Source organism: Contarinia nasturtii, unplaced genomic scaffold (assembly GCF_009176525.2).
Source record: "Contarinia nasturtii isolate CC-2019 unplaced genomic scaffold, AAFC_CNas_1.1 Cnas_scaffold_745, whole genome shotgun sequence".
NCBI classification, from domain to species: Eukaryota; Metazoa; Arthropoda; class Insecta; order Diptera; family Cecidomyiidae; genus Contarinia; species Contarinia nasturtii.
Genome location: NW_022198093.1, coordinates 2,002,751 through 2,026,073, shown reverse-complemented (window position 1 = coordinate 2,026,073; position 23,323 = coordinate 2,002,751). Strand labels below are relative to the sequence as shown.

General features: G+C 33.7%; 1 protein-coding gene across 17 annotated transcripts in view; it reads right to left on the bottom strand.

Annotated features, from left to right (window-relative positions):
- The window catches only part of LOC116341762 (protein lap4), a 126,499-nt gene that overhangs the window by 29,874 nt on the left and 73,302 nt on the right, over positions 1–23,323 (bottom strand). For 12 of the 17 annotated variants that reach the window (XM_031769035.1, XM_031769022.1, XM_031769024.1 and 9 more), the window contains 4 exons: positions 18,226–18,325; positions 15,530–15,758; positions 5,546–5,800; positions 3,813–3,927 (listed from right to left, as the gene is read on the bottom strand). In XM_031769035.1, coding sequence (XP_031624895.1) covers positions 3,813–3,927; positions 5,546–5,800; positions 15,530–15,758; positions 18,226–18,325 — 699 coding nt within the window. Of the gene's footprint in view, positions 1–3,812; positions 3,928–5,545; positions 5,801–10,958; positions 11,616–12,350; positions 12,641–15,529; positions 15,759–15,958; positions 16,164–18,225; positions 18,326–23,323 lie in introns of those variants that run through there. The other 5 variants (XM_031769029.1, XM_031769032.1, XM_031769037.1 and 2 more) reach the window with 5 other exon arrangements.

The window sequence follows — 23,323 nt, the reverse complement described above, 5'->3', positions numbered from 1 at the left end:
ATGGTAATAATAGTAGTTCCGTCTCTTTCTGTATCTTGCACTGAAATTACATTTACATTTTTGCGACTGATTTCAATCCATGTCTACAAAGCTGCAAAGACCTTTAGAAAACTCAGTGCAACTAACGCTAATAATAACTTTCTATTTTGTCCATTCGTTGTGCATCACAGTGCAGACACTCCGTTTGACTTTTGGGAAGCAGCAATAACAACAAACTTTTTAAAAATTTAATTAGGAGTTCTTTCGCTTTTGCTCATTTTGTTTTGCTCTTAATTTCATGTACTTTGCTGTTTTCCACTGGGATATATGCATCGTCACATTTAGTATATCATTAAATAAAAATTCTTGGGTGCATTACATTTTATGGTGTTGCAGTGCACAGATTTTTCAATCCGTCTGACTGTCGTGATTTTTTTGTTTTTCTATTTCTCTCTCTCTCTCTCTCTCTCTACCTCTCACTTCGGATTTGTTTTTGTTTAGAATCAGTGACTTTGAAGCGCATTTTACCCGTGTTTGCGAAGCAATATCTGATGAGTTGTTGTGATGATGATGAACAAAGATAAAATCTTTGCTGAAAATTGCCAGAGGTAAAATTATAATAATTTTACAAACTTTAAACCAACTCCTGTCGATTTTTTCATTTTATACGTGCGCGAATGGCATAGAAGGCAATAGGAACAATGTGCGCTTCGTTCATGTAAAGATGACAACGGCAAAACAGGGTTAATGTGTCAATTAAGCTCTTAACAATTGACACATTTACCCAGATTCAGTCGCATGTAGCTAATTCATTAGTAATACCTTAGACGAAATGCGTCAAAACAAAAGACAACTTGTACCGAGTTGCTCATTGAAATGGATTTTATCGGAATGAATTGCGCTTTACCAAAACGAAATATGTACAGTTTTCTTTTGTATAATTACAATGAATGACTTTTTGTTGTACACGAAAAAAAGAACAGTAAAACGTTCCAAAACTCATGAAACTAAAATTATTCGTAGAGATTCGAATTGTTTTTGAACAGAAATAAACGAAAATTGTATTGGTAGAGACAAGAAAGAGATGACATTTTCTCTTCGTTACGTTTGAAACAATCGATTTCGTTTTACAACTCAAACCGTTTGAGTTTTGGAGTGAAAATAGCATTGTTAGAAACTAAACTGGAAAAGTATGTTCAATCAAATTAACAACATATTTAAAGTTTAAAAACAAATTGCAATTGATTTAATAATGGAGCTTTAAATGGTATGAAAGGAATGATTATTGGAAAATTTCGATTTTTAGTTTCAAATTTATTCGAATTTTGTTCAATGAAATAAAATTCTCCAATTATTCGGATTGCCGAAGAATTAGAACTAATTTCACATTAGCCCCAATAACGAAATTCGTAAAAGTATCTATAGTGTTTCACAGCTAAACACATGGGGTCAATCACGAAATTCTAGTGCATCTAGTTTTTGATAAGATTTCACTAGAAAACTAGAAAATTCTAGTGCGTGAAGTTGGCTCTCAGTAGTTTTTCATATAAATTATATGGCCTTTGGTGTGAAGTTGGCTTCGTTTGTGACGTCATTCTTCGCACTAGATTTACTAGTTTTTCTAGTATTCACTAGCGTGATTCGCCCCATGGCTAAACAGTGTGAAAATATTCGTGTGCACGCAAACGAACGGTTCGTTGTCAACAACTATACTGGACATTTTACAAATGAAGTTGCATGAAAGCCGTCCGTAATTTACTAATTATTTAAGAATTGAAACATTTAATCAGTTACAGTCGCCTAAAACAAGCCCATTGAAATCTTCCAAAAAATGAGTATTTTGCAATGTTTTTAAAAATAAATGAAAACATTTGACTAAATGATTCGAAACGAAAAGTTTATCGAAGCGACGTGTCTGAATCAAAACATTGAAATAAACTTTTCCGCAAATGCAATTATAATTGAAAATCTTCCGTACAATAGAATTTAATGTAAAATGTTACAGATTTTATGAGAAATGACAGTTTTCATGGATGTAACGGAAAGCGAAGTTTTCAGTTTTCACGCGAAAATGTGTGTAAATTGAATGTGGATGAAAATAGAAAATAAACAGTAAATTTCTTGTGTTAAGTTTACATTTTCTTAACTTCCACAAAACTTTATGTTATTTCGTAACTCACTGAATTGGATCAAACTAGTTTTTTTCTCGCCACTCTTTTGGTGAATTCGCTCAAGATTTCATATTTGCTTCACAATATACGGATGCACTGTAGAAACTTCATCATTTTCTTTTTGCCGAGTGCATCAGCGAAATGTTATGCTTTACCACTTCTAGAGTAACACTGTACAACCACATATCCAGTGGTTACATTCCAGTGAAACTTCTAATCTTTGCAACGGAATTAAAATTGTGTGAAAAAGTACTTGAAATGAGGACACATGATTTACCAGTAAAGATTTTCTAAAATCCATCTTTGTCTCTCTTCTGCTCTGTTGATTTCTGACAAAATGTCCAAATTATTTGTTCTTCTTTCCATTGTAATTTCTTGCCATTCACTGGCATTCAGCAATTCATGTCGAAAAAAATGGAGAGAAATTTAACGAAAAAAGATGTTTTTGCACTTTCATCAATGATGATTCCGGTTAGAATTTTTTTCTCCATCAGAATGCCATTGTTGTAGTTCAGACGAAATGGTAATGTGTGTTTTCATGAGTTCGGTATAAAAAAGCCATTGAACCATGTTTTCACGGTAAATTGCCCCATTTCCATCAGGTGCTTTTTTTACATTCCCAAATAAATCAATTGCTGTTCGTTATCAAACGACGATGACAGATATAAAATGAAACATTTGTTCAGCAAATACGTTGACATGTGAAAATTCAACAATTATTTACGATGCAAGCGCATGAAATTTCATCACCGAATGTCTACATCTTTTTTTTTAAATCAAAATTACAATGTTTTTTTCCCGGGTGTCCGTTTTCTTTACGGCTGTATGTGGCGAATGAAATGAAATAAAATCGCTGCAAATGGTTGGCAATAAAAACTGTTGACTGGCGAAAATGTGGCGAAAAAAGAGCACCAACTGAATTTCTCACATTTTTTGAAGCCATGAAAATGATCCATAATAAAATGTGGTTTTTATTTCATAATTTTTCGAATAAAAATTTCGGCAAAACTGTAATTACATTTTGCAATGAACAAATAAAAAACTATTACAAAAGAGATGTATAGAGAGAGAGAGCACGCGGAACTGTGATTTCGAAATACTAAAAAATTTGGCATGTAAATACATTGTTATGGTTGATGAGTTCGCTTCTTTTTTTCTCCACGCAGGTGTAAGTTTCATCGCGTCCACAGGCTTTTTGGCGATGCAATTGTCAGACAAACAGATCTATGGACACATAAAACATTCGGTGGCGGGGAAGGAGGTGGTTAATTTTATTGTGTTGTGAACATTGTGCCATTTGCTTTAAATAGAAATGTATCATTTTTCGAAATAAATTGAAAAAATTACAATTGGACGGTTTAATGGAATATTTTTACGCTCGATTTTTATCGTTAAGTCTCCGAATTAAACGTTTATATGTTTCCTGGTTTAGGGATGGGATTAAGCGTGAAGTATGTTAATAAATACAACAACCGACAAGATTTGTGTTGAATTTTGGATTAAGTTACAGAAAGAAAAACGATGATAATGAAACGGATTAAATTGCTCATCCTAAATTCGAACATGGAAAATGATTATTTGGGGCATTAATAAACCAATATTAAGCAGATTTCATTTTTTTGCAATGTTAGTTAAGCTCTATCACACCATAATGATACTCACCTCATTTTTCTTGGTCAAATCGTCGGTCAATTTATTCATCGCATGTTGGGCAGCCGCGGCTTCTCTTTCCAGATTTTCCAATCGTTTTTGTCGCCAAGCAGCACGTTTTTCAGCCCTAATTCCGTCGAACGAAAACAAAATAAAATAATAAAAACAAATCAACAACAATAAATGCATAGTTTTATGAATAAAATGTCTCTTTCTAAAGATTCCCGCTGGGTCTTTTGATCTTATGCTTGACTCTCTTATGCTTAAACGATGCAAGTTTTGAATTTCATAGAAGAAATTCGAAAAACTGGGTCACTTTTGTCAAATCGCTATTCAAAAGATGAAGCCAACACAGCTCGAGTCCATTAAGTTATCCACTTTATGGAAACGATTCCAAAGGGCGAAAAATTGAGTTTATTCAATTCATTGCATTATCCATTCTCGTTTTCTGCGAATGATCCTTTTTATATTGTTGAAATTGTGTCGCTAAACCATTCATTTTATTTCTATCTACCTCTAGGTCTGTCACTTCGTTTGTATAGTGGCCTCTAATACATGTACATTTTATCGTTGGTTCGGTGTTTTTTTATATTCAGAGTGGTTATAGCAAAGGAAGTCCATATAAAAGCAGTTTTAAAGTGCTGAAACGCAAAAAAGCGTCACTTGAATACATTCGGAGAAACAGAAGATGATTCGAGTCGAAAACATTGCAACACAATAAATATTCCGAATGCATTATAAACGCATTTTGAACCCAAGAGCTTTGGCGATTGCAATCTCTGGAATCAGCTTACAAGCAACAAACGGGAATGGAAAGTCAATCAGGGATCATGCTAGACAATGAATGAAAAGTGTTGCACAGCAATCAAAGTACGCAAAAATATGCTTAGATTTCATAAAACACATGATTTTTAAGTACGTCAGAGAATTTTTCTTCACATTTCAATGTCTATATCTGCGGCATTCCTTCATTTCTATCTCTCTTTCTGTATTTTCTCCCCCACCTCTCCCATTTTTTCTTACTCTTTCTCTCACGCCCATTTTATCTTTTCTCTCGTTTTCGCCCTATATCTCCTCTTCTTTTGTTCACTTATGTTTCTAAATCCCATCCGATTATCTGTAAGCTGCAGAAGTGCAACACATCTATTTTCAGCAAACAATACTGAAGCAGTTTTGAATGCATGTAAGCAAAAGTACACATCATTTTGAGTTTAGAATAATGTTTTTTCATCGTTCTTTGTTGAAATATTTACATTTCTATTTGCGTTTCGTGTGCGCGTTGTGCGTATGCAATTGAAGTGGTTGTGCTTTCACCATGCAAACAACATGATTTTGTAAAACAAACGAAACGAGAGGCGAGTGCAAAGAATATATTCAACGTAAAACTTGAACAAAAATAGCGAGAAAAAAACACAAACTTCTATGATACAAATCGCCGACACGATTTAATATACGTATCTAGACCATTTAACGAAGAAAATTGTTCTATATCTAAAAAGTGTTTAGTAATCATTTCACAGCAGCTATAAATAAGAAACGAGACTAACATAGCCGTTACGTTTATTTTATTTTTTTTGTTGCTTCAAGTGCTAAATCTTATACGAAATAGAAAAAGAAAAAAGATGCGGAGTTAGTGCAATATTTTTCACCTCTTTTTTTCCCCATATTTATTAGAAAGTGTCAGTTCCATTTCGATGGCAAATGTTCAACACGAAATTCGAGTATAATAGATACAAGCTACTTACTGGATTGCCTGCAATTCGAATGGAGATTGGGTCGAGTTGGATTTATTGGTGTTATTGGAAATGTGATCGGATGAAATTGCAGCCGAAGGTGATGAGAGTAACGTTGTCTCCGTGTGAACGAGTCGGGGTATGCGACTATTTATATTTGTTCGTATCGGAATGCGACTGGGAGTTGTCGTCGTCATTGTCATCGCCGACGACGCCATTTTTTGTGGTGTTGGCGTTTCGTTGTTTTGTGGTGTTGGCGACACAAGGCTTTTGCACCGCAACACACAATGGAGTTTATTTTTGTAATTTAAACAGGTAGAAAAGATGACAGACAATTTAAACGTGCATCGGGTATTCAGTGCGGGGGTTGCATGTAGTGCAAGTGATTGAATTATGATTGTTCATGCATTGAAATGTAACAAAATAAGAAGAAAAACAAAATTAAATGCATTTTCATATGGAAGGCAATTTATATGGAAATAACGATAATAAAATAAAATATCATCTAAAATAAATGGATTGCATCAGAATATTTATGTGTATTGAAATCCAAATGAAATGGGATTTAGTGGATGTGCTGGTTAACTTATTTTAACAGCCAATACGGTAGTATGTTTATCGACTGGCCAATTCGGTTACGTTCTTATTTGCATGTGCTGTAGTGAAATAAAGTGCATATAGGTGTGGCAACGGACTAGGTCAGTTATGGTAGAGAAAGTAAATTGTCATGGTGATTTTTTATCGTTGTTTCATTGCAAATTTACTATCCTTATTTTCTATGTTTAGAGATGATATCATTGAATTAGGTGAAGGTAAACTGAGATTATCCATATCAGTATAGGTTTAGTTTTAAAATTATAAATCATGGTCCTTCCACATCAATTGAATGAATTTTGGTCATGATTTTGCTCAGATTTGCTTAGATTATTTTTCCAAAAGATATTTTATCTGATTTAATGCGCCTCCAAGTGGCCGTTGTCGATGTAGTCATCTTTAGATATTTTAAAATGTTAATTTTCTTTTGAAAATTTAAAATGAAATTCAAATTCTTCAAGATTTATGCCATTCGAATTGAATATTCTTCATTGTCTCATACAACATCAAAGTATGCAAGGTGTGATTGATCCACACGTAATGGGGTCATTTGATTTGTCGTCATCATCATTGTTTATTCCCCGAATCGACATTCATTCGATTGAATTTATAACAATTCATAAAATTTGGATAACACAATCTTTTTATGTTTTGGTTTTTCTTCATCTTTTTATTTGCAGACATGCAAAGGAAATATCGTTGAAATTTTTTATGTGAATTTCCTGTCGTTTCACATCACAAAAAAATCCACCTAGTTGTGATTTGATTCGAACATCCAGACGATTTGATTTGGTGGGCTGACGACCGCAATATTTCTCACCCCTCTTCATTTTGAATTATTCATGACTCTCTGTGTTTATTGATCTTATTTTCTTTTTCATCTGCCAACTTGCCTGTGTTATTTTCATCCGTTGCGCAACTGTCGATATGCATTGGCATGCTAATATTAACATGAAAATACCACCGAACGACACAACGAAGTCAAATGTGTTGCGAGGGTGGAAGTAGAAAACTTTCCTTTGAATTTTTATGTATTTTGTTTTTATATTTTTCACGCCTGTCATGCTATCTAACTGTATTCACAAACACCACTTACAAAATAGATTTTTTTTCCTACCATGTCAACGCCTTAAGTACGTGTCTTTTGCTTATGTTCACGCAGTCAAAACACCTGGACACACTATGCACATCAAACTTCTCGGAAGTATTGTGTTATGTCCTGAAACAGTTTCACTTCGGTTGCTAATGTTTTATTTTAGATTTTTCTTTCGATGTTTCGATGGTTATGTGTTTGACTTGTAATTTTGCTATTAGTATTCACAACAAAATTGGCAAATAAGAAAATCAACCGCAGTCTCTCTATCGTTAAAAGAGAAGGCACCCGACAAAAAAAACGCTGTCAAAGATAAACGAAAATGGCTCAAGGGATACCCCGAAATGATGTTGATTTGTATAAAGCATGATCGTGTTAGAGAGACAGAGAACAAGCGTAAATTTATGGATTTTTGTATTTTTCTCGGTTCCCTCGTATACACTCCTTCACTCGAGTGTAAAATGAGATTTCTTTGGAGTTGTCGCGCGTCGAATGCATTTGCTACAAATTCTATCATAAATCGTTGGACATTGTGACAGTGGAACACAAACGGAAAAATACGAAGCCACACACTGACGCTTTTGTATACAAACAATGGCATGGCATCGTGAATTCAATGAAAGTTTTGTGCATTTGATGTTGCTGATGAACAAACGAATGGACGGTAAGTAAGCAAAGTAGAAGAAAGTAGATCTTGTGTAGCCAACAGGTCGTTTTCATCATTGTATACACATTGCACAGCAGCAGTTGAGTCAACTGTTTCGTATTAATCGAGTTCTCACGGTTTTTCTCATTTTTCATTAGCTAGTTTTCCAAGCTTTCAATAGATATGGCGCTTACAATAAATGGTGAAAGTTTACTAGAGCAACTACTCGACAGTCAAACGAAACAAAGTAAAAGGCAAAACGAAAATGATGGCAACTTCAGAATGAGAAAAAGTAAGAGTGGGGTGGAAAAAAACACATCAACATAACAAAAAATGGTGAAATCAACAAGAGCTTCTGACTAGCGAATGCCTCGAGCCATTCTCTACTTTTACCCCAAAAAAATTAATATATTTATTCACGTACGTAGGTTGAACAGGGAAAAAGTTTGTCTCCTCGTTTCTTCGTAGGCATTTTTCCTTCTGTGTTTTTTCTCTTCCTATCTCTCTGTTTTTCTCTTTCAATATCTGTTTTTCTCTCCCTTTCTTCCTCATGTTAAAAACAATTACACGAACAGACAAGTACTTTGTTTCATTTTCATCGTGTTCGTTTTTATCAAAACATTTTTTTTTTTGCGGCAATATTTATTAAATCTACGTTTATTATATTTTCTGCATCGGCTGAAAGTGGTTCACGTTTCTTTAACGTAATGTTCCTTCAATTTTGATGTTGTTCAAACAGAAAATTTGCTATTGATATTAAAGTTGCTCAGCTTCAAAGCGATAACAATTCATCATACAAGATACACAACACTTTCTACCAAGAAAATGGAATGTGATGAAATCGATCTGCCGTTATGCCAATGTTTGTGCCAATTTAAAACTCTCTTAACTTGGTTGTGTGTGTGTGTTTGTGTTGCCAATTGGAAATTTAAAGTTCCACCTTAATTTTTGTGCGGTACTTTGTTTTAATTTATTTGAATGTGTATTTGAATGTTTATATGGATGTATTTAAAAAGCAAGTTGTTGAAGAGAATGTTTAGTGCTGCGAGACGCTAACTCCCGCAAATTTAAATGTTTCAGTGGTGGAAATGGTGAAAGAGCTTAAAATAATTCGACGAAATGATGTAATTGGAGCATACCGTTTTTTACCGCCACACTCTTACTTTTGAGGAGGAATTAAATTCCGTCTTATTTAATTACATTTCTCGTGCAGCTCTTACAAATTACGTAAGTTTGTTCGTTTCCTTTTGACTTAGTTACTGCGTTGCATTTGATATTCGTTCATTTAAATTTTGCAATGGCATCATCGCAATGGAGAATATAAATTCGGCAAACCGAATAGCTCAGGTACGAAAAATCCACCGCAGTGATGATATTTGTTTGCATTTGCCAGTAAATGAATGCGTATGTGCTAATTTTGATATGTATAGGGCGGAATATGACAAACAAAATTACTTTTCTGCCGGGTTAAAATCATGCATTCAAATACATTGGCATTACGTACAAGCATAATGATATAAAAGTTGCACAAACACCATTTTACATATAACAAACCATGACAAGCAATACAATTGAAATATATACATGAATTGTACTTAGATGATTGGGTGGGAGTCATCACAATAGACAATCTCAGCGAGCTGAAATAAAAATACTTATTTCTTTTCATTCGAAAGCGAACGATCCTCTTTAACATCTCGCATGTGAGTTTGTGTGTGAGTGTGATTTCCGTTCACTTTTCTGCAAAAAGATGATGTGTGTACATTTGCTTTGCTGATTTCAAATGGATGCACAACAAGCACGGAACGCAATAAAAACACACGAAAGAAAAAAAGAGAGCGCTTGCAAAGAAAAATATCATTGGAATTGCTGATTCTTAAGGAAAATTCTCACCGACATTCCATTTCTGCTTGCCACTCTTTCTCTCTCCCTTTCAGTCTTTCTAACTTTTTCCCTTCACTTTATTTTCTCAAGCTTGTTTTCTTATTTTGTCTTTCAATTGTGGCGCGCATCCTGAGTGCCACACATTGTGCGTATACGCTCAAGCAACATCAATTGTTCGAGAAATGGAACGAGAGAAAAAGGGAGAATTTCAATGGTAAATGTAAAAGTAAACTAAAAAGAAAAACACTCACTCACTCCCACACACACAAATAATATAGCAGAGATGCTCTTAAGCTCATCTCTCAATTCATTTCTTCAATGGGAAAGAGGGTAAAAATCTAGGGGCAATTCACTGAAAAATTGTCTTTCTATTGTTTAATAATTGTTATTGATTCTTTTTCGATTATTTGTCGATTATTTTAAAATAACTCTATTCTTTTCTTTTGTGATTCTCCCCTAGGTAACAATGCAAACATCGAACCAACTTACAATAAATAGTAGCATTCTTGAGATGCTACTCTTCTGCTTTGCTTTGCTCATATATTCAAACCGCACACAAACCAACTGTATTCAAACAGAAAGGAAGAAATCCACAGCAAAATCAACTAATTGAAATTTATTTGCTGTGGCTGGTATTGTCTATGCGGTGCGTTGTGTTTTCTTCCCTTGCATTTTTTGTGTGCATGTTCTTTGTTGAGCTGTTGTTGAGATAGGCAAGAGATGTGTGTGTAGAGAAAAGCTAACAAAAATTGTGCAATACAACAAAAAAGATACAAATCGCTTTCTGCCAGCCGTTATCACACACATGCCGTGCTTGTTCGTTTTGTATTTCCTATTATGTTGATCCAAGTGAACGGTATTTCATTGCCATTTCCCGTTCAAGATTTAAAAAAAAGTTAGAAAAAGCGAGTATTTCACGATTTGTTAGACGCATGTATTGCAATGATACCGAAGAAAAGACAGCAGATTGCAACAGCGACGCAAAGGAAAAAAGAACGGAAGAAAAAGGGACAATATTTTCCAAGGTGATTTTGCTAAAATAATTTCTGTCTGTCATGTTCGTGCAACACACGGTGTTCACATTGATCTGTCACTTACAGCGTGCATAAAATTCCAACAAAACTTTTGTGTCGTGCATGTCCTAAAACAGTACCAAACAGTGCGACCGACTTTCAACCAAAATAAGAAAAAAATATTGTGCGCGTTTGTTTTTTTGTTTAAGAATATAAGAGACTCGCATTTATTCACAAGACATTCGGTGTGGTTTTGCATTTTGTAACATAATTAGTTTCATACAACAACAACAAAATTATTTGTTTTGAAAATGTTCATTCATCTTGACTGTATTCTTAGATTATTTCGCTTAAATGCTATACAAATAGATTAAAAGCTCGATGCCTGAAATTTAAAAATAAAAGCTGCTCTTTGTATGGAAAATTTATTATTTTTCTATTTCTGTAAAAGTTCATCAGGCACAATTTGATTTTTCCACCGACTTAAAAGAAAATGAATAAAAAAATTGGCTTTCGCCAACACCGGTTTTTTTTCTGTTTTTGGAACTGAAATTCCACGCAATGCTCATTGTTCTTAAATACTAAATTTTACCTCTTAAAGCTAATTTTTAAGTTGAAAATCCTTAACCAACACTAATGCTGCCAGTTTTTACATTAAATTATATTCGTGTTTGTTATTGTATGGAAAGTTACATATGGTACAATAATTTTTAGGCTCTGCTTATAATTATAAGATTTCCGTTTGAATTTTCCCATTTTGGCATGCGAATACATGCATTTTTTGTATTTTTCTTGGCTTTTTGTACTCTAATACTTGAAATTTGTTCGTCAAACTATAGTAGCTGTGGTAATCTAAAAATAAAATTCAAAAAAAAATTTACACGAATTACCGAACTTCCACTTACATATTAAAAACTTTTAATGAAAACAAATTGTTTGTTTTGAACAATTCATTCGGTGTTGTCAATGGAAAAAAAGTGTTTTTGATGGAAAATGCAAACAGTGCGTTGAATTAGCCTAAAAATTATTATGTTTTCGGTACCAAATTTGGATGGTTGAAAGGGATCAAATCGATTTCGCATTAAATATGTTGGCATTTTTGATACTGTGCCAAAAATGATATAAACTGTAATTTTTTTTTGTTCCCATTCAACTGATTTATTTGACTTAATCTAATTTAAAGAAGAAAAAGAATGCAATAAATCTTACAAAGTGCAGCATTTAAAAGGGTGCAATGTTAAATACACTTTAAGTACATGACCGGGAGGTAAACGGAAATTGATAGGGTAAAATATACAATCAAGATAACATACCACGATTCACGAATATAATCCAATTACAAAAATATAAAATTGGTAATTTTTTTCCTTTCTTTGTTTTTACAATACAAAAATAAATGAATTTCGTACGATTTTTCGATTGGTATTTCTCTCTTAATTGTTTATAGGATTAAAATTAAATAAAGAAAAATAGAAATAAACGTCAAAAAAGAATGTAATATATAACAGAAAAAATAGCATAAATATGAAATATTAAGTCTAAATTCATAACAAATACAAAAAGAAATAAAGAAAATAAATACAATAGAAAATAACAAACGCTTGTTTGTTTCTTTGTTTTTTTCGTTTGTTTTCAACTCTTAACAAATTAGTCGTTTTATTCTACCAGCTAAAGATGTGTTTTTTTGGGTGGTTTGGTATGAGTGTGGTTTTTGTGTGTTTGTTTGCCAAGTTGCAGTGCACTAGAGATTATTTGGAAGGAGGGTGTGTGTGTGTGTGTCATTTGATAGTGGTTAGTAAAAGTTTAAATTGAGTGTTTGTGTATTTATAGCGTTCTCATTCTAATTAAAAACAGCTTCAATTTCCGCTAATGGATTCCTATAAAATATTTAGAGAGAGAAAAAAAGGAAAAGGTAAAAGAAAGTATAGAAAATGCATCAAAACAGTAAGTAAAATAGATTTGTTGTATTTTGTTAAAGAATGAAAAGTGGTTAGTAAAGTGTGTAGGTATGTGAAACAATTTCCATAAAACCATGCATTAAATTAAATATGTTTAACACAAAAACCGTTTTGTGTGAGTGATTTATCCAAAATGGTAAATAAAACGCATGCAATAAGAAACGCAAACGCATTTTTCACCGTTCCAAAATAGAAATTAATGATTTTATTGTGAGTTCGGTGCAATGAACCGTTTATGTGTGAGCTTCAACTGTCTGCATATTTTATGAGGTAGAAATGTCGTCAAATAACAATGATTAATGATGGTCAAACCGAAGCTTAAATGATTATTCATTGCAGCTGAAAATCATGCCACTTTCGGTTGCTGCCCCAGTGTACAAACAACAACGTCGTTTGTATGCTCGCCCGCGCGCGTGTATCGCATCAGCACGATAATGCTGTTTCTTAGTGTGTTGACACTCAATCCATCTCGATTTCAGTCAACACGAGAAGCTTTAGCTCTTTCAATACAATCCAATCCCCCTTTCGCCACTTTACGCTCTTTGTCGAACGTAAAGTGTACAACGATAAAGTTTCCATTAACTTTTTGAACAATTTTCTTGTTTTTTTTTTGTCTTTTATTCATTTTGTATGCAGCAAGTTTTAAGTTTGTTTTTTAAATGCTAAAAAAACCAGCCCGAACCTTTTAAGTCAAGAATTGCTCGGATGGATTCCAATTGATTGGCTACTTTACCGCAAGTTCAACATCAAAAACAAACATTTATTCGAAAAACTCTATATGGGAAAAGGCAGAGAAACCGAAGACACCGAATCTATATACATAAAAGAGACTGATGCTTTGATTTCGACTCCGAATGAGAATGAGAACTTTTAAATCGAGAAAATTACGCTTTTATTTACATTTTGGAATGTTATAAAGTGCATGAATTGCTGCCGCTATGCTAACCATCAGATGCTCAGCGAGACATTCGAAGCATTTGATGGGAAATATGTTACTTTTTTGAAAAATAATATGCTTGGCAAATTCAGACAGAAACAAAAATAATGATCCAAAGAATGTAAACACTTGGTCGAAAAATCGATCTTTGGTTGGAGGTGTCGCTCTCAAATTACAGGTATAACTTGTAATATATTCTCATTTCGGTATTTTATTCGGTATAATGTATCAATATCAAAGAAAAATATTTTTATAAAGCATGAAGTACTTCAGCGATGAAAAAACATACATTTTATGAGTAATTTCATCCAAAAATTCTGCTGAGAACTTAAAATTTATGCATTTTTGAATAGTTTTGCATCTTTAATTACATTTTCATGAACCCAAACGTTGAATAATAATAATATAAAAACACTACGATGAAAATGGTCGGGCATTTCTTTAAATACTTGAACTTTTTATGAAAACGAAAAATTATTATTTCAAATTTTTCATCGCTTCGGTGAATGAATAACTTTTCAATGTAGAAAAATCATGAGCGCTCCGGCCAAAGTGAATATATTTTATGTTGTCACATTGTTTGCAAGCATGAAAATTGAGAGATTTTATTTAAGAGAATATTAATGAGAAAGAGGAACACACAGAGTGTGTGTGTGTGAAAGAGAGAGAGAGGAAGATAAATAAATAAATCATAAGTGCCATTTAACACCTGTTCAGCGCAGTAAATTATCACCATAAAGAAGGTGAAAAAAAGTACCGAGCGCACTCACTCAAATTTACTATACGATGTCGAGACCGGTAAGAGCAGAGCGAACGAAAAAATTGAAACGAATGTATACAATGTGAATTGTGGGAGTATATTTATTTGATTATTTCTATTAGCTATAGAGCACGTTTTTTTTTGTTCAGCTCACTCTCGCTTATTCTCAATGAGAGCATTAAAAATAATTGTGGCTGAAAATGTAATCAACATGGTTGGCGGTTGAAGATTTCATTTTTCACCGGCATTCAACTGGCGCGAGCGCATTCAAAATGGGCAAAAATATGAAAATAAAATAAAATTACCGACGATAAAATTCGAAATGAAAATGGAATGCAATGAAAATGTTAAATAAACAACAATGAAAGCGACGGTATTATGCCTTTTTTATGTTTCCAATCGTCTAAGGAATGAAAGAAAATATAATTACACAGACCAAGAGAGTTATACAATTGAGAAGAAAAAAAGGAAGAAAGAGAGATGTAGTTAATAATGAGGTCGAATTGTATGGGATGGTGTAAAAAGTGGGTGCATGCGCCGCAAACAGTACTTAACATATGGGAATCAATTCGATGTGTGTATGAGTTGTGTTTTGATCTTGCATCGACCAAATAATTGTTATTTGGCAAATGACTGCTCTGTTCGCTTCTTCAAGCGATAAAGCAATGGATTATCCACAATGACGTTGGTTATAGTTACTGACTGCGCATATTTATGGCCAAATGAAATGTTATTTATGGTGTCTAAATGCGAAACAGAGCGACAACCAGATTAACGATTATATGAAAATTATTTTGGTTTTTATTTTCTTAAGAATGGTGGTTTTGTGTGTGACGCGACATGTAAAAACCCAACCGTTGTTGTTTTTTTTTTTGATGTAATGATTTATATAGATTGCGTTCAGTATATATGAAAATATGTTGCCACGGTGAATTTATTAGCACTGCATGTGTTTATCGTTACTGTGTTTAGCATAAAATTCACATGAATAATGTTGTAATGGGCAAATGCCTTGGTCATTTGCACCAAAAACAACAAACCAATCAGAGAGACGAATTTAAAAACTAATGAAAATAACAAAAAAAAAAATAAACAAATTGTGAAAAATTACCTGCTGCTTCTTGAATCGCCTGCATGGATATCGTCATCGTCATCATCGTCGTCATCGTCTTCACTTGACGTACCATCGACATTGTCATCTCCATCGTCAAAACTATTTCCATCTGTAGCTCGCAAAATCTTTTTGTTCTTTTTATCGCGCTTTAATGTTTCAATTTTTTTCTCTTCTTCTTGTTTCAGTTTTTCAACTTCATCTTGTGATAAAAATGAGAAAACTTTCTCTGCACATACGCAACAATGGCCAACGATCAAATACGAACAAGGAAACGAAGAAGAAAAAAATATTATTATTTTTCATATAAAAAAGTATTGGGTACATTTTCAAAATTAAATGAAACGAACGAATTTTTTTTTTTTTTTTTTTTTTTTTTAGTCGTTATGCGTTTTCATGTGTACATATGAAATAATACCTATTGCCATGGTTGCAAGAATAAGCCATTTAATTTTTTTTCTCTCGTTTCTTAAAGTTCAGAATTGTTATTACGTTTTTAAGTTTGTTCAAGTATGAAAAAAAGAGAACAATCGGGTTTGCCTGAAGTTCTTTGCATGTTTGACGGTTACATTTTTCAGTTGGAATATAAATTGAATTCACTTTTTTCTCGTCCACGGTTTAAACACTCGATCTGCTGTATTCGTTTAATTCGACGTAAAACAGATGACGAAAGAGAAAGGGGAGGCACAGAAGCAAAATATCCAAATGCCGCACAATAAAAACGAGATTTAAGAAATATCACTAATTAAATTGATTATGAGTTGAAAAGAAGCGAATGGCAATATGAAAATGGTTGTTGTGTGCAATGAAAACATTCAGCTACTGGCAATTCTGCGGCAATCTCGCAGACGATTCCTTTTGTTTGAATTCTCTTTTTTTTGTGTGTACTTTTTTCGGATAATTCACGAAATTATACTGTGGCATCATCTAATTTGATGGCGGTTCAACCGTATTCGACATCATAAAATGTCGTCAGACATGGGCTTGTGCGTGCAAGCTTACTTTCGCCGAAAATTGTTAGCATAAACAAATATTTATAACGAGCATTTCGCTTTATGACTTTATTTTCTCTTTTTGCCGTGTGTGTGGATGTGTGAGGTGGTCGCAATCTAATGCATATTCGTTGCCAACCAAGACAATTGAGCACACTCCAAAATAATGAAATTGAATTTATGCCTTTCGTCAACATTTTATTGATGTTTTCTCTTTCCATATCTTGAATAGCATTTTTGCCATCGAAAATCGAATAAAATAAGACGCATTGCAAATAGAGATACAAAAAAAGAAGAAATTCATAATGCACACACATAAAAGGAAGAAAAAATCGTAGAGAACGACAAAAGAAAATCATGTAGAGCCGTCGACAAAGGTCCTGGGTCTTTACGCTCGAATAATTTGAAAAAGTCGCCGTCGACGGCGTCATCTTTTTTTCTGGTGTGTATTCGGATCTTTACTCGTTTACGTGCCTTAACTTGACTTGCTTTCCTTCCGTCGTACATATTTTCCAAAATGTACACACACACACTCACATCTGCCTCATATCGCATGCCATTCGAGCGAAACTTTTGATTTATAAGCTCTGTCATTTGGTGTCTGTGCAGTCATAAAGTCAGTCTGAGAATGCTACACTCGAAATGCGAAAGCGCATAAATATAAAACATAATACACAATGTACGGTGTGTGTGCACACACACTTCATACACATTAAAAAAAACCGTGTGCGCGATGATGCTAAGCACATGCAAAACACCATTTAACATCACTTTTTGTTGAATTGAGAACGAGGAAAACAAAAAAAACGGGTAAAGAGTAGCAGTTTTGCTGTTAGTGGAGCGCCGCGGCGCTATGAACCGAAACATTGAATAACACAACATCAAATTATGCGTACTACTCGGCGCATGTTTCGCATTCCGATCAACGGATATAAAATAAGAATAACAAATGCGCCAAAAGAACGGTAAAGAAAGAGCGAAAAAGAACGAACAACGAAGAAATATGACACGACATAATGAAGTGGTTAATCATTGTTATTTAATGAACGAAATCCTCAAACGAAGCATTTTACGTTTATAAACGTACATAAAATGGAATATATATATTTTTTTCTTTCTTTTTGTGTTCGCGAAAGTGAAATAATGTCTGTGAAAATGTTTCCTTTTGAAAAAGGCGATATACAAAACACTCTCTTTGGATGGCACAACAAGTTTTACTTTAAGTGAGTTTTAAATGCACTTTTGGGTTTGAGTACGAACGAGAAAACGAAAATTCGTTGTAATTAATTTTGATGTGATGAATTGCAAATCGTTTTGAAAGTGAATTTATGCCATTATCGTTTCATGGAAATTCCACAATTTTTATCATTATCATCACCATCAACGTCATTGAAATGGAAAGTTTTCCCTTTGAAATGTAGACATGTTTGGCGAAATGGTTCTTTTTCACTAAAGAAAAGTTTAACGAAAAAAAGTGCCAGATCTTATTATCAATTTTCCGGTTCGCTCATTTTAAATTTGAGCTCACTCAATTGCAATCCGCTCGGTGAGTGTGTGTGAATGCCAAAAGTGGATGTATCAATTTTATATGTGTCAACATAGATACCGAAACAAAAAGACTAATTAAATGGCTTCATATTCTGGTCGAGAGCCGCATGGATGAAATGAAAATGTAAATTCTGGTATAAAATGAATTCAACTTACCTGATTTTGGTGCTGGTTTGTTGTGGTCTTCCATCGCATTTTCAAAGAATCGCTTACGGTCTGACACCGATTTTGGTACTTTGGCTGAAGCGGGCGGAGACTGCAGACGTAACACAATTTGTAACAGAATATAAATACACATAATAACGATACAACGTAAACAGTTTTTCAATTGCACAGGGACAAGCACATGAACATAAAAAAAGAAAGAAAATGAGAGAGAGAGAGAAATAAAATATAACGAATAAAATTAAACATTGCTTTGCTAAAATGTAAACACAACTGGCTGATTTCAACCATTCCACTTGAATACGTGTCTTTTTTTTTGAGTTAATTTCTTGAACGTTGTAAATTAGTGTTTCGACATCGCGGTAAAAAAGCAAAAATTCAGAGCAATATACATTTTATATTATCAATTCGTTTGAAACAATATAAAAAAGCAAAGTATTCGATCTTATCGAAAATTTTTCGCTTTTAGTGACAGAACAAATACTTGAAACTTAAACATTTATGGGAAAACAAATTTACACAAACAGTAAAGCAAAAAGCAACATGAAAACTAAATAGCCGGAGAAAAAAAGCTATGTATACGCTTCATAGCCAATTGGTGTTTTTATACGGTGTAGCAAAGTCGATTGCAATATGCCAATAAAATTGTTGTAACAGCAAAACAAAAAAGTTCGAACCGGTTTGTGAAGGAATTTATTCCATCGTTTTAACAATGTTACAAAATGTTTTTTAAAGCATAAAAAAAGTCTTTGAAATGTATTTTAAAAAAACGGTATTTAACCATAAATTAGGTAAACTTAAGCGATTCCATGTTGTTTCGAATTGAAAAAAAAAATGTAGAGAGAGAACAGTGTTAATGGGGTAAATATATGCAACTCGGTAGCGTAACGATAAACTTGCATTGCAAGCATTGAAATATTAACTAAAAATGCCAAACTAATAATAATTGCAGCAAAAACTACAATAACGCAAATCTAGAAATTTAATTATTGCAGAAAAATAGAGTGCAAAATCATGACTCATTCTCATTCGTTCGATGCACCAACACTTTTTATGCAAAGAGTGTAGTACTTTGCAACTGACGTGATATCTAACAAATGGTAACTATTGAGGAAAAAGACAGAGATAGAATGAGATAGATACACATACGCGCATAAAAGAGAGACAAGCGGGTGAGAGACAAAGAGAGAAGGGCAGAAAGAAAGAGTGAAAAGATCGAGAGACACACTCACAAACTATTTAGAGCGGAGTGAACAAAAAATATTGTCGGTACTTATTTGTAAATGGTTTTCCGGGCGTTAAAAGTTTCAACTTAGTTTTGCGAATAAATTTGTTCGGTAAATTTACTGTTCGATGCCTGTGGAAAAATATGCAAATCTCTTTCTCGCTCTTGTTCTCAGCGACTTCTCTATCTTCCTCTCTCTCTCTCACTCTCTCCTCCTTTCACTTTCTATCTCTCTCTCTCAGGGTGCGAGTGTATATAAGAGACGCGACAATGTTGAACGAATGGTTGTGCATGCTCAAGTGAATTTGGAAAATATGAATCAATTGAATGAAATGGTATGCTAAGTCGTAAAGTCGGTCGGTTTCTTCTCATTTGCACATATACGGTATAAAATACATTTCACTGTATTTTTTTCACCCACGAATGCAAATGATTTTAAGGCACTTATTTGTCAGAGTTTAACTTGCATTTATTGGAAGCAATAAATCTTAATCAAATGGATTTTCAAAATGGAACCGATTTTTTAGTGCTTTCCAGCAATAACATCTCGGATCATTCGAAGATCAAAAAAACTAAATGAAATTCGTTTTGTTTGCGCACGATTTCAGATGCTGTGTATAAGGGCATCACTCTCATTAAGTCGATCAACGTGCTGCAAAATGTAAACATGAAATGGAGACATTCGGCGAAACAAGTCTCGAGAGCAAAACACTTTCCACGATTATCATTCATCAATATACAAATTGTTTCTGTTTGATTTTTCACTTCGAGGACAAAGTTCTTGTACTCAAAAGGGTTGTTATTTCGAAAATTTCACATGAAATCACGATAAAACCCGTCACTCTTGAATTTTGTTCTGTTTTTTGTTATTGGAGAAACTTTAAATGGAAAAACTCAAATGAGCTAGTGAGGCTTTTCCATTCGTAATGGTCAACCGTTACAAAATACAACGAGAAACATTTATATATTATGAGGATTTATTTCCTGTTTACAATGTCAACCTTCCACGCCCACTTAAAGGTCGTACAAGCTTTTTCCATGCTCTCATACACAATGTCCACAAATGCGCGCGTCAAATGCATTCGAAAAACGTTTCACTGGTTGCTCCAGCACCCTTCAAAACAAATATAATATGTGTGTATGTAAATAATTAATACTTGTGCAAAGTAATTAAAAAGTTTTAATGACTGGATTACAGTTTTCTTTCTCAGAAAGTCCAACGCGTTTCGCATTTCATTTGATGTTGAGATTTTAGTTTGCACTTTTGTTTCAATTTTAACTGATGAGATTTGCTCTTCAAATACGGAAATTCCTTGAAACACATAAGATAAACAGAAACAGAGAGCAGATACAAATCGATTTGGGGCAAACAGACCGAAGCCTTGGATTAAGTATAAAAGCAATTAATGAAAGAATACACAAAGAGCAAAAAAAAAAAAATCAAAATACTCAAGTGCGGATTCATTGGGTTTTGGTATCTTTTTGATAAAGTCACTTCGTATCCCAATTCAATCACGGTTGACATAGTGGCTTGAGTCGTTTTGAGCCTGTGGCAAGTAGATTTTTTGCCGATCTTCAGTCACCATTCATTATAATATTCCATAAATATCTATTTTATGTATGCTTATGAAAGAGATACGTCGCATGTTCACTTTATATGCCATTCAAAGTTGAAAAAAGGCAATCAAATGCACACAGCGTAGCACGACCCCGACTCCGAAAAAAAAATTGCTCAGATCAAAAGCGTTTCGTATAAATAACATAATCTTTCATAGGCGCGTGCAAATAAAACGTTCACTGAATAAATAAAAAGGGGCACTAAATTAATAAGCCCCTCTTATTTTTGTTTTGTAAGCAACACCAAAAGAGCTTGACTTGGAATCACCTCATCCCTACGGCAATTCAAGCTCACAAAAGACACGCCACTTTTTTTTCTGATCTCATTTGCTGTATGTGTGTGTGTTTCTACTGATTATATTTCATTATAAACAACAGCCAATGCCGTTTCTTCCATCAATCACTTAGACAGTGTTATCATTTTGAGTTCGATTCAAGGGTGTATTCATGTTTCTTGGTATTTAGCGTTGTGCTTTTGAACAAAATAAAATGAGCGAGCCAGTGATTTTGCTGTGCAAAAATCAATTAAAATTGGAAAAAGAGAATATCGACTTTCGTAGAATGGGAACAAAGGGTAATATCATGAAATGAAGCACGCATTTTGCTTTCAATTAGCGACGCCAATTATATTCAATATGCAAAGAATCGCATCTTTTTACTAAAATTAAAAATGATAACTTTTTTTTCTGTTGCCGGGTTTCAGATGCGACAACCGAATGCTGATTGTAATGAGCCACATAGCATCGTTGCGATTCTGATTTATTATTCAGAGTCAAGCGAGGAACAACATAACCCCAACGAGAAAGAGTTTCAATGACAGAGCGCCAGCAAAAAAAATGGTTAAGTCATTAAACTTTTGTATTTTGACGTACTTCCATTTTTTTTCTCTTCCCAGAATTCGATTGTGGAAAAAAAAACAAAAAAAAATTGTTTCGCGTACAAAGTTATGTTCAACTTGAGATACGTCGGAAATGATTTGAATCCTTTTCTTTCTTTTCATTTCATGAAAACGATAGATTTTTTTTTCGTTGCTTTCATTGCATTCCGTATAATGTGTATAACCTCAAACGATTTTCAAGGAAATAAAAATCAAAGCGAGCTCAGTTCGCTGAATTCAACTTTCTGTTGCCATAGTTGTAAGGGCGAAAAAAACAGAGGAACGAAAATGAATTGTTCGTTATTATTAAACTATACAGAAATGAAGCATGTAAAAATGTACAAAAAAAATCTCTGCGAATAAAAATGGTCTTCGTACACTCACAATCAAGCCATTGTTCATATGAATATAATTGCGGATTGCGTTAAAAATTCAATTCTTTGTGGCGAACGGATTTACTTTGGCGTATTACTGTAAGATGCAATTTTTTGTGTTTTTTCTCTTTCTCTATCCGCTGTGGTTCGCCTTTTTAACCGTTCAATGAAATTGAAAATCAATATCAATGGATCGGTTTACATTTGTAATAAAAGTTAAATTACTTCGGATAAGATGCAAAGGGTTCACCTGCAGATTGTATCCGCAATCTCCTTTTCTACTTCGCATTTTGTACGTGGAAAATGCCATTCAATTCAGGCTAAGCTTTCATAAACAGAACTGCGTGTAATGACTGCTCCACCAATTTGCCATGAAAGCAATGAAAATCGATTTTTTTTTATTCTCTCGCAATCGCAAAGTTGTTCGTGCGCTAAATTATTTAAAAATTCCAAAATAGAATGTTTCAATAAATGCGTTCAACCGTTTTCTCTGTTTGCTTTTTTTGTGCTTGAAACCCCGAATTATCCAGTAAATTTGATTAGCAAAAATTCATTGTTTTTTGCATTTCAACGTCGTTGCTGTCGTTGTTCATGTTTAACAAACGACGTTCATTTCAAACCCTTTATTTTGTTACATTTTCATTGAAATTCTCAGAAGAACGAACAAAGGATGGGATGAAACAAAGGAAAAAAAAGAGGAAAATCCATACAAATAAACAAATTCGAAAAATGAATGAACCGTAAAGTTGAAACTTGCATTTGAAATTACTGAAATCTGTCGATTGAACGTTCAACTCTTTTTTGTGTGTATTGTATCGAAGCGACGAGAGGAAAAACACAAAATGCATAAATAAAAGTAATGTGATTAAGATTGAATGCAATATACTGCATTCGAAATTTGTGTACACTCAAATATACAAGAATTCTCAAGTTTTGTGACTCACAAGATAGAGAGAGAGAGAGAGAGAGAGAGAGAGAGAGAGAGAGAGAGAGAGA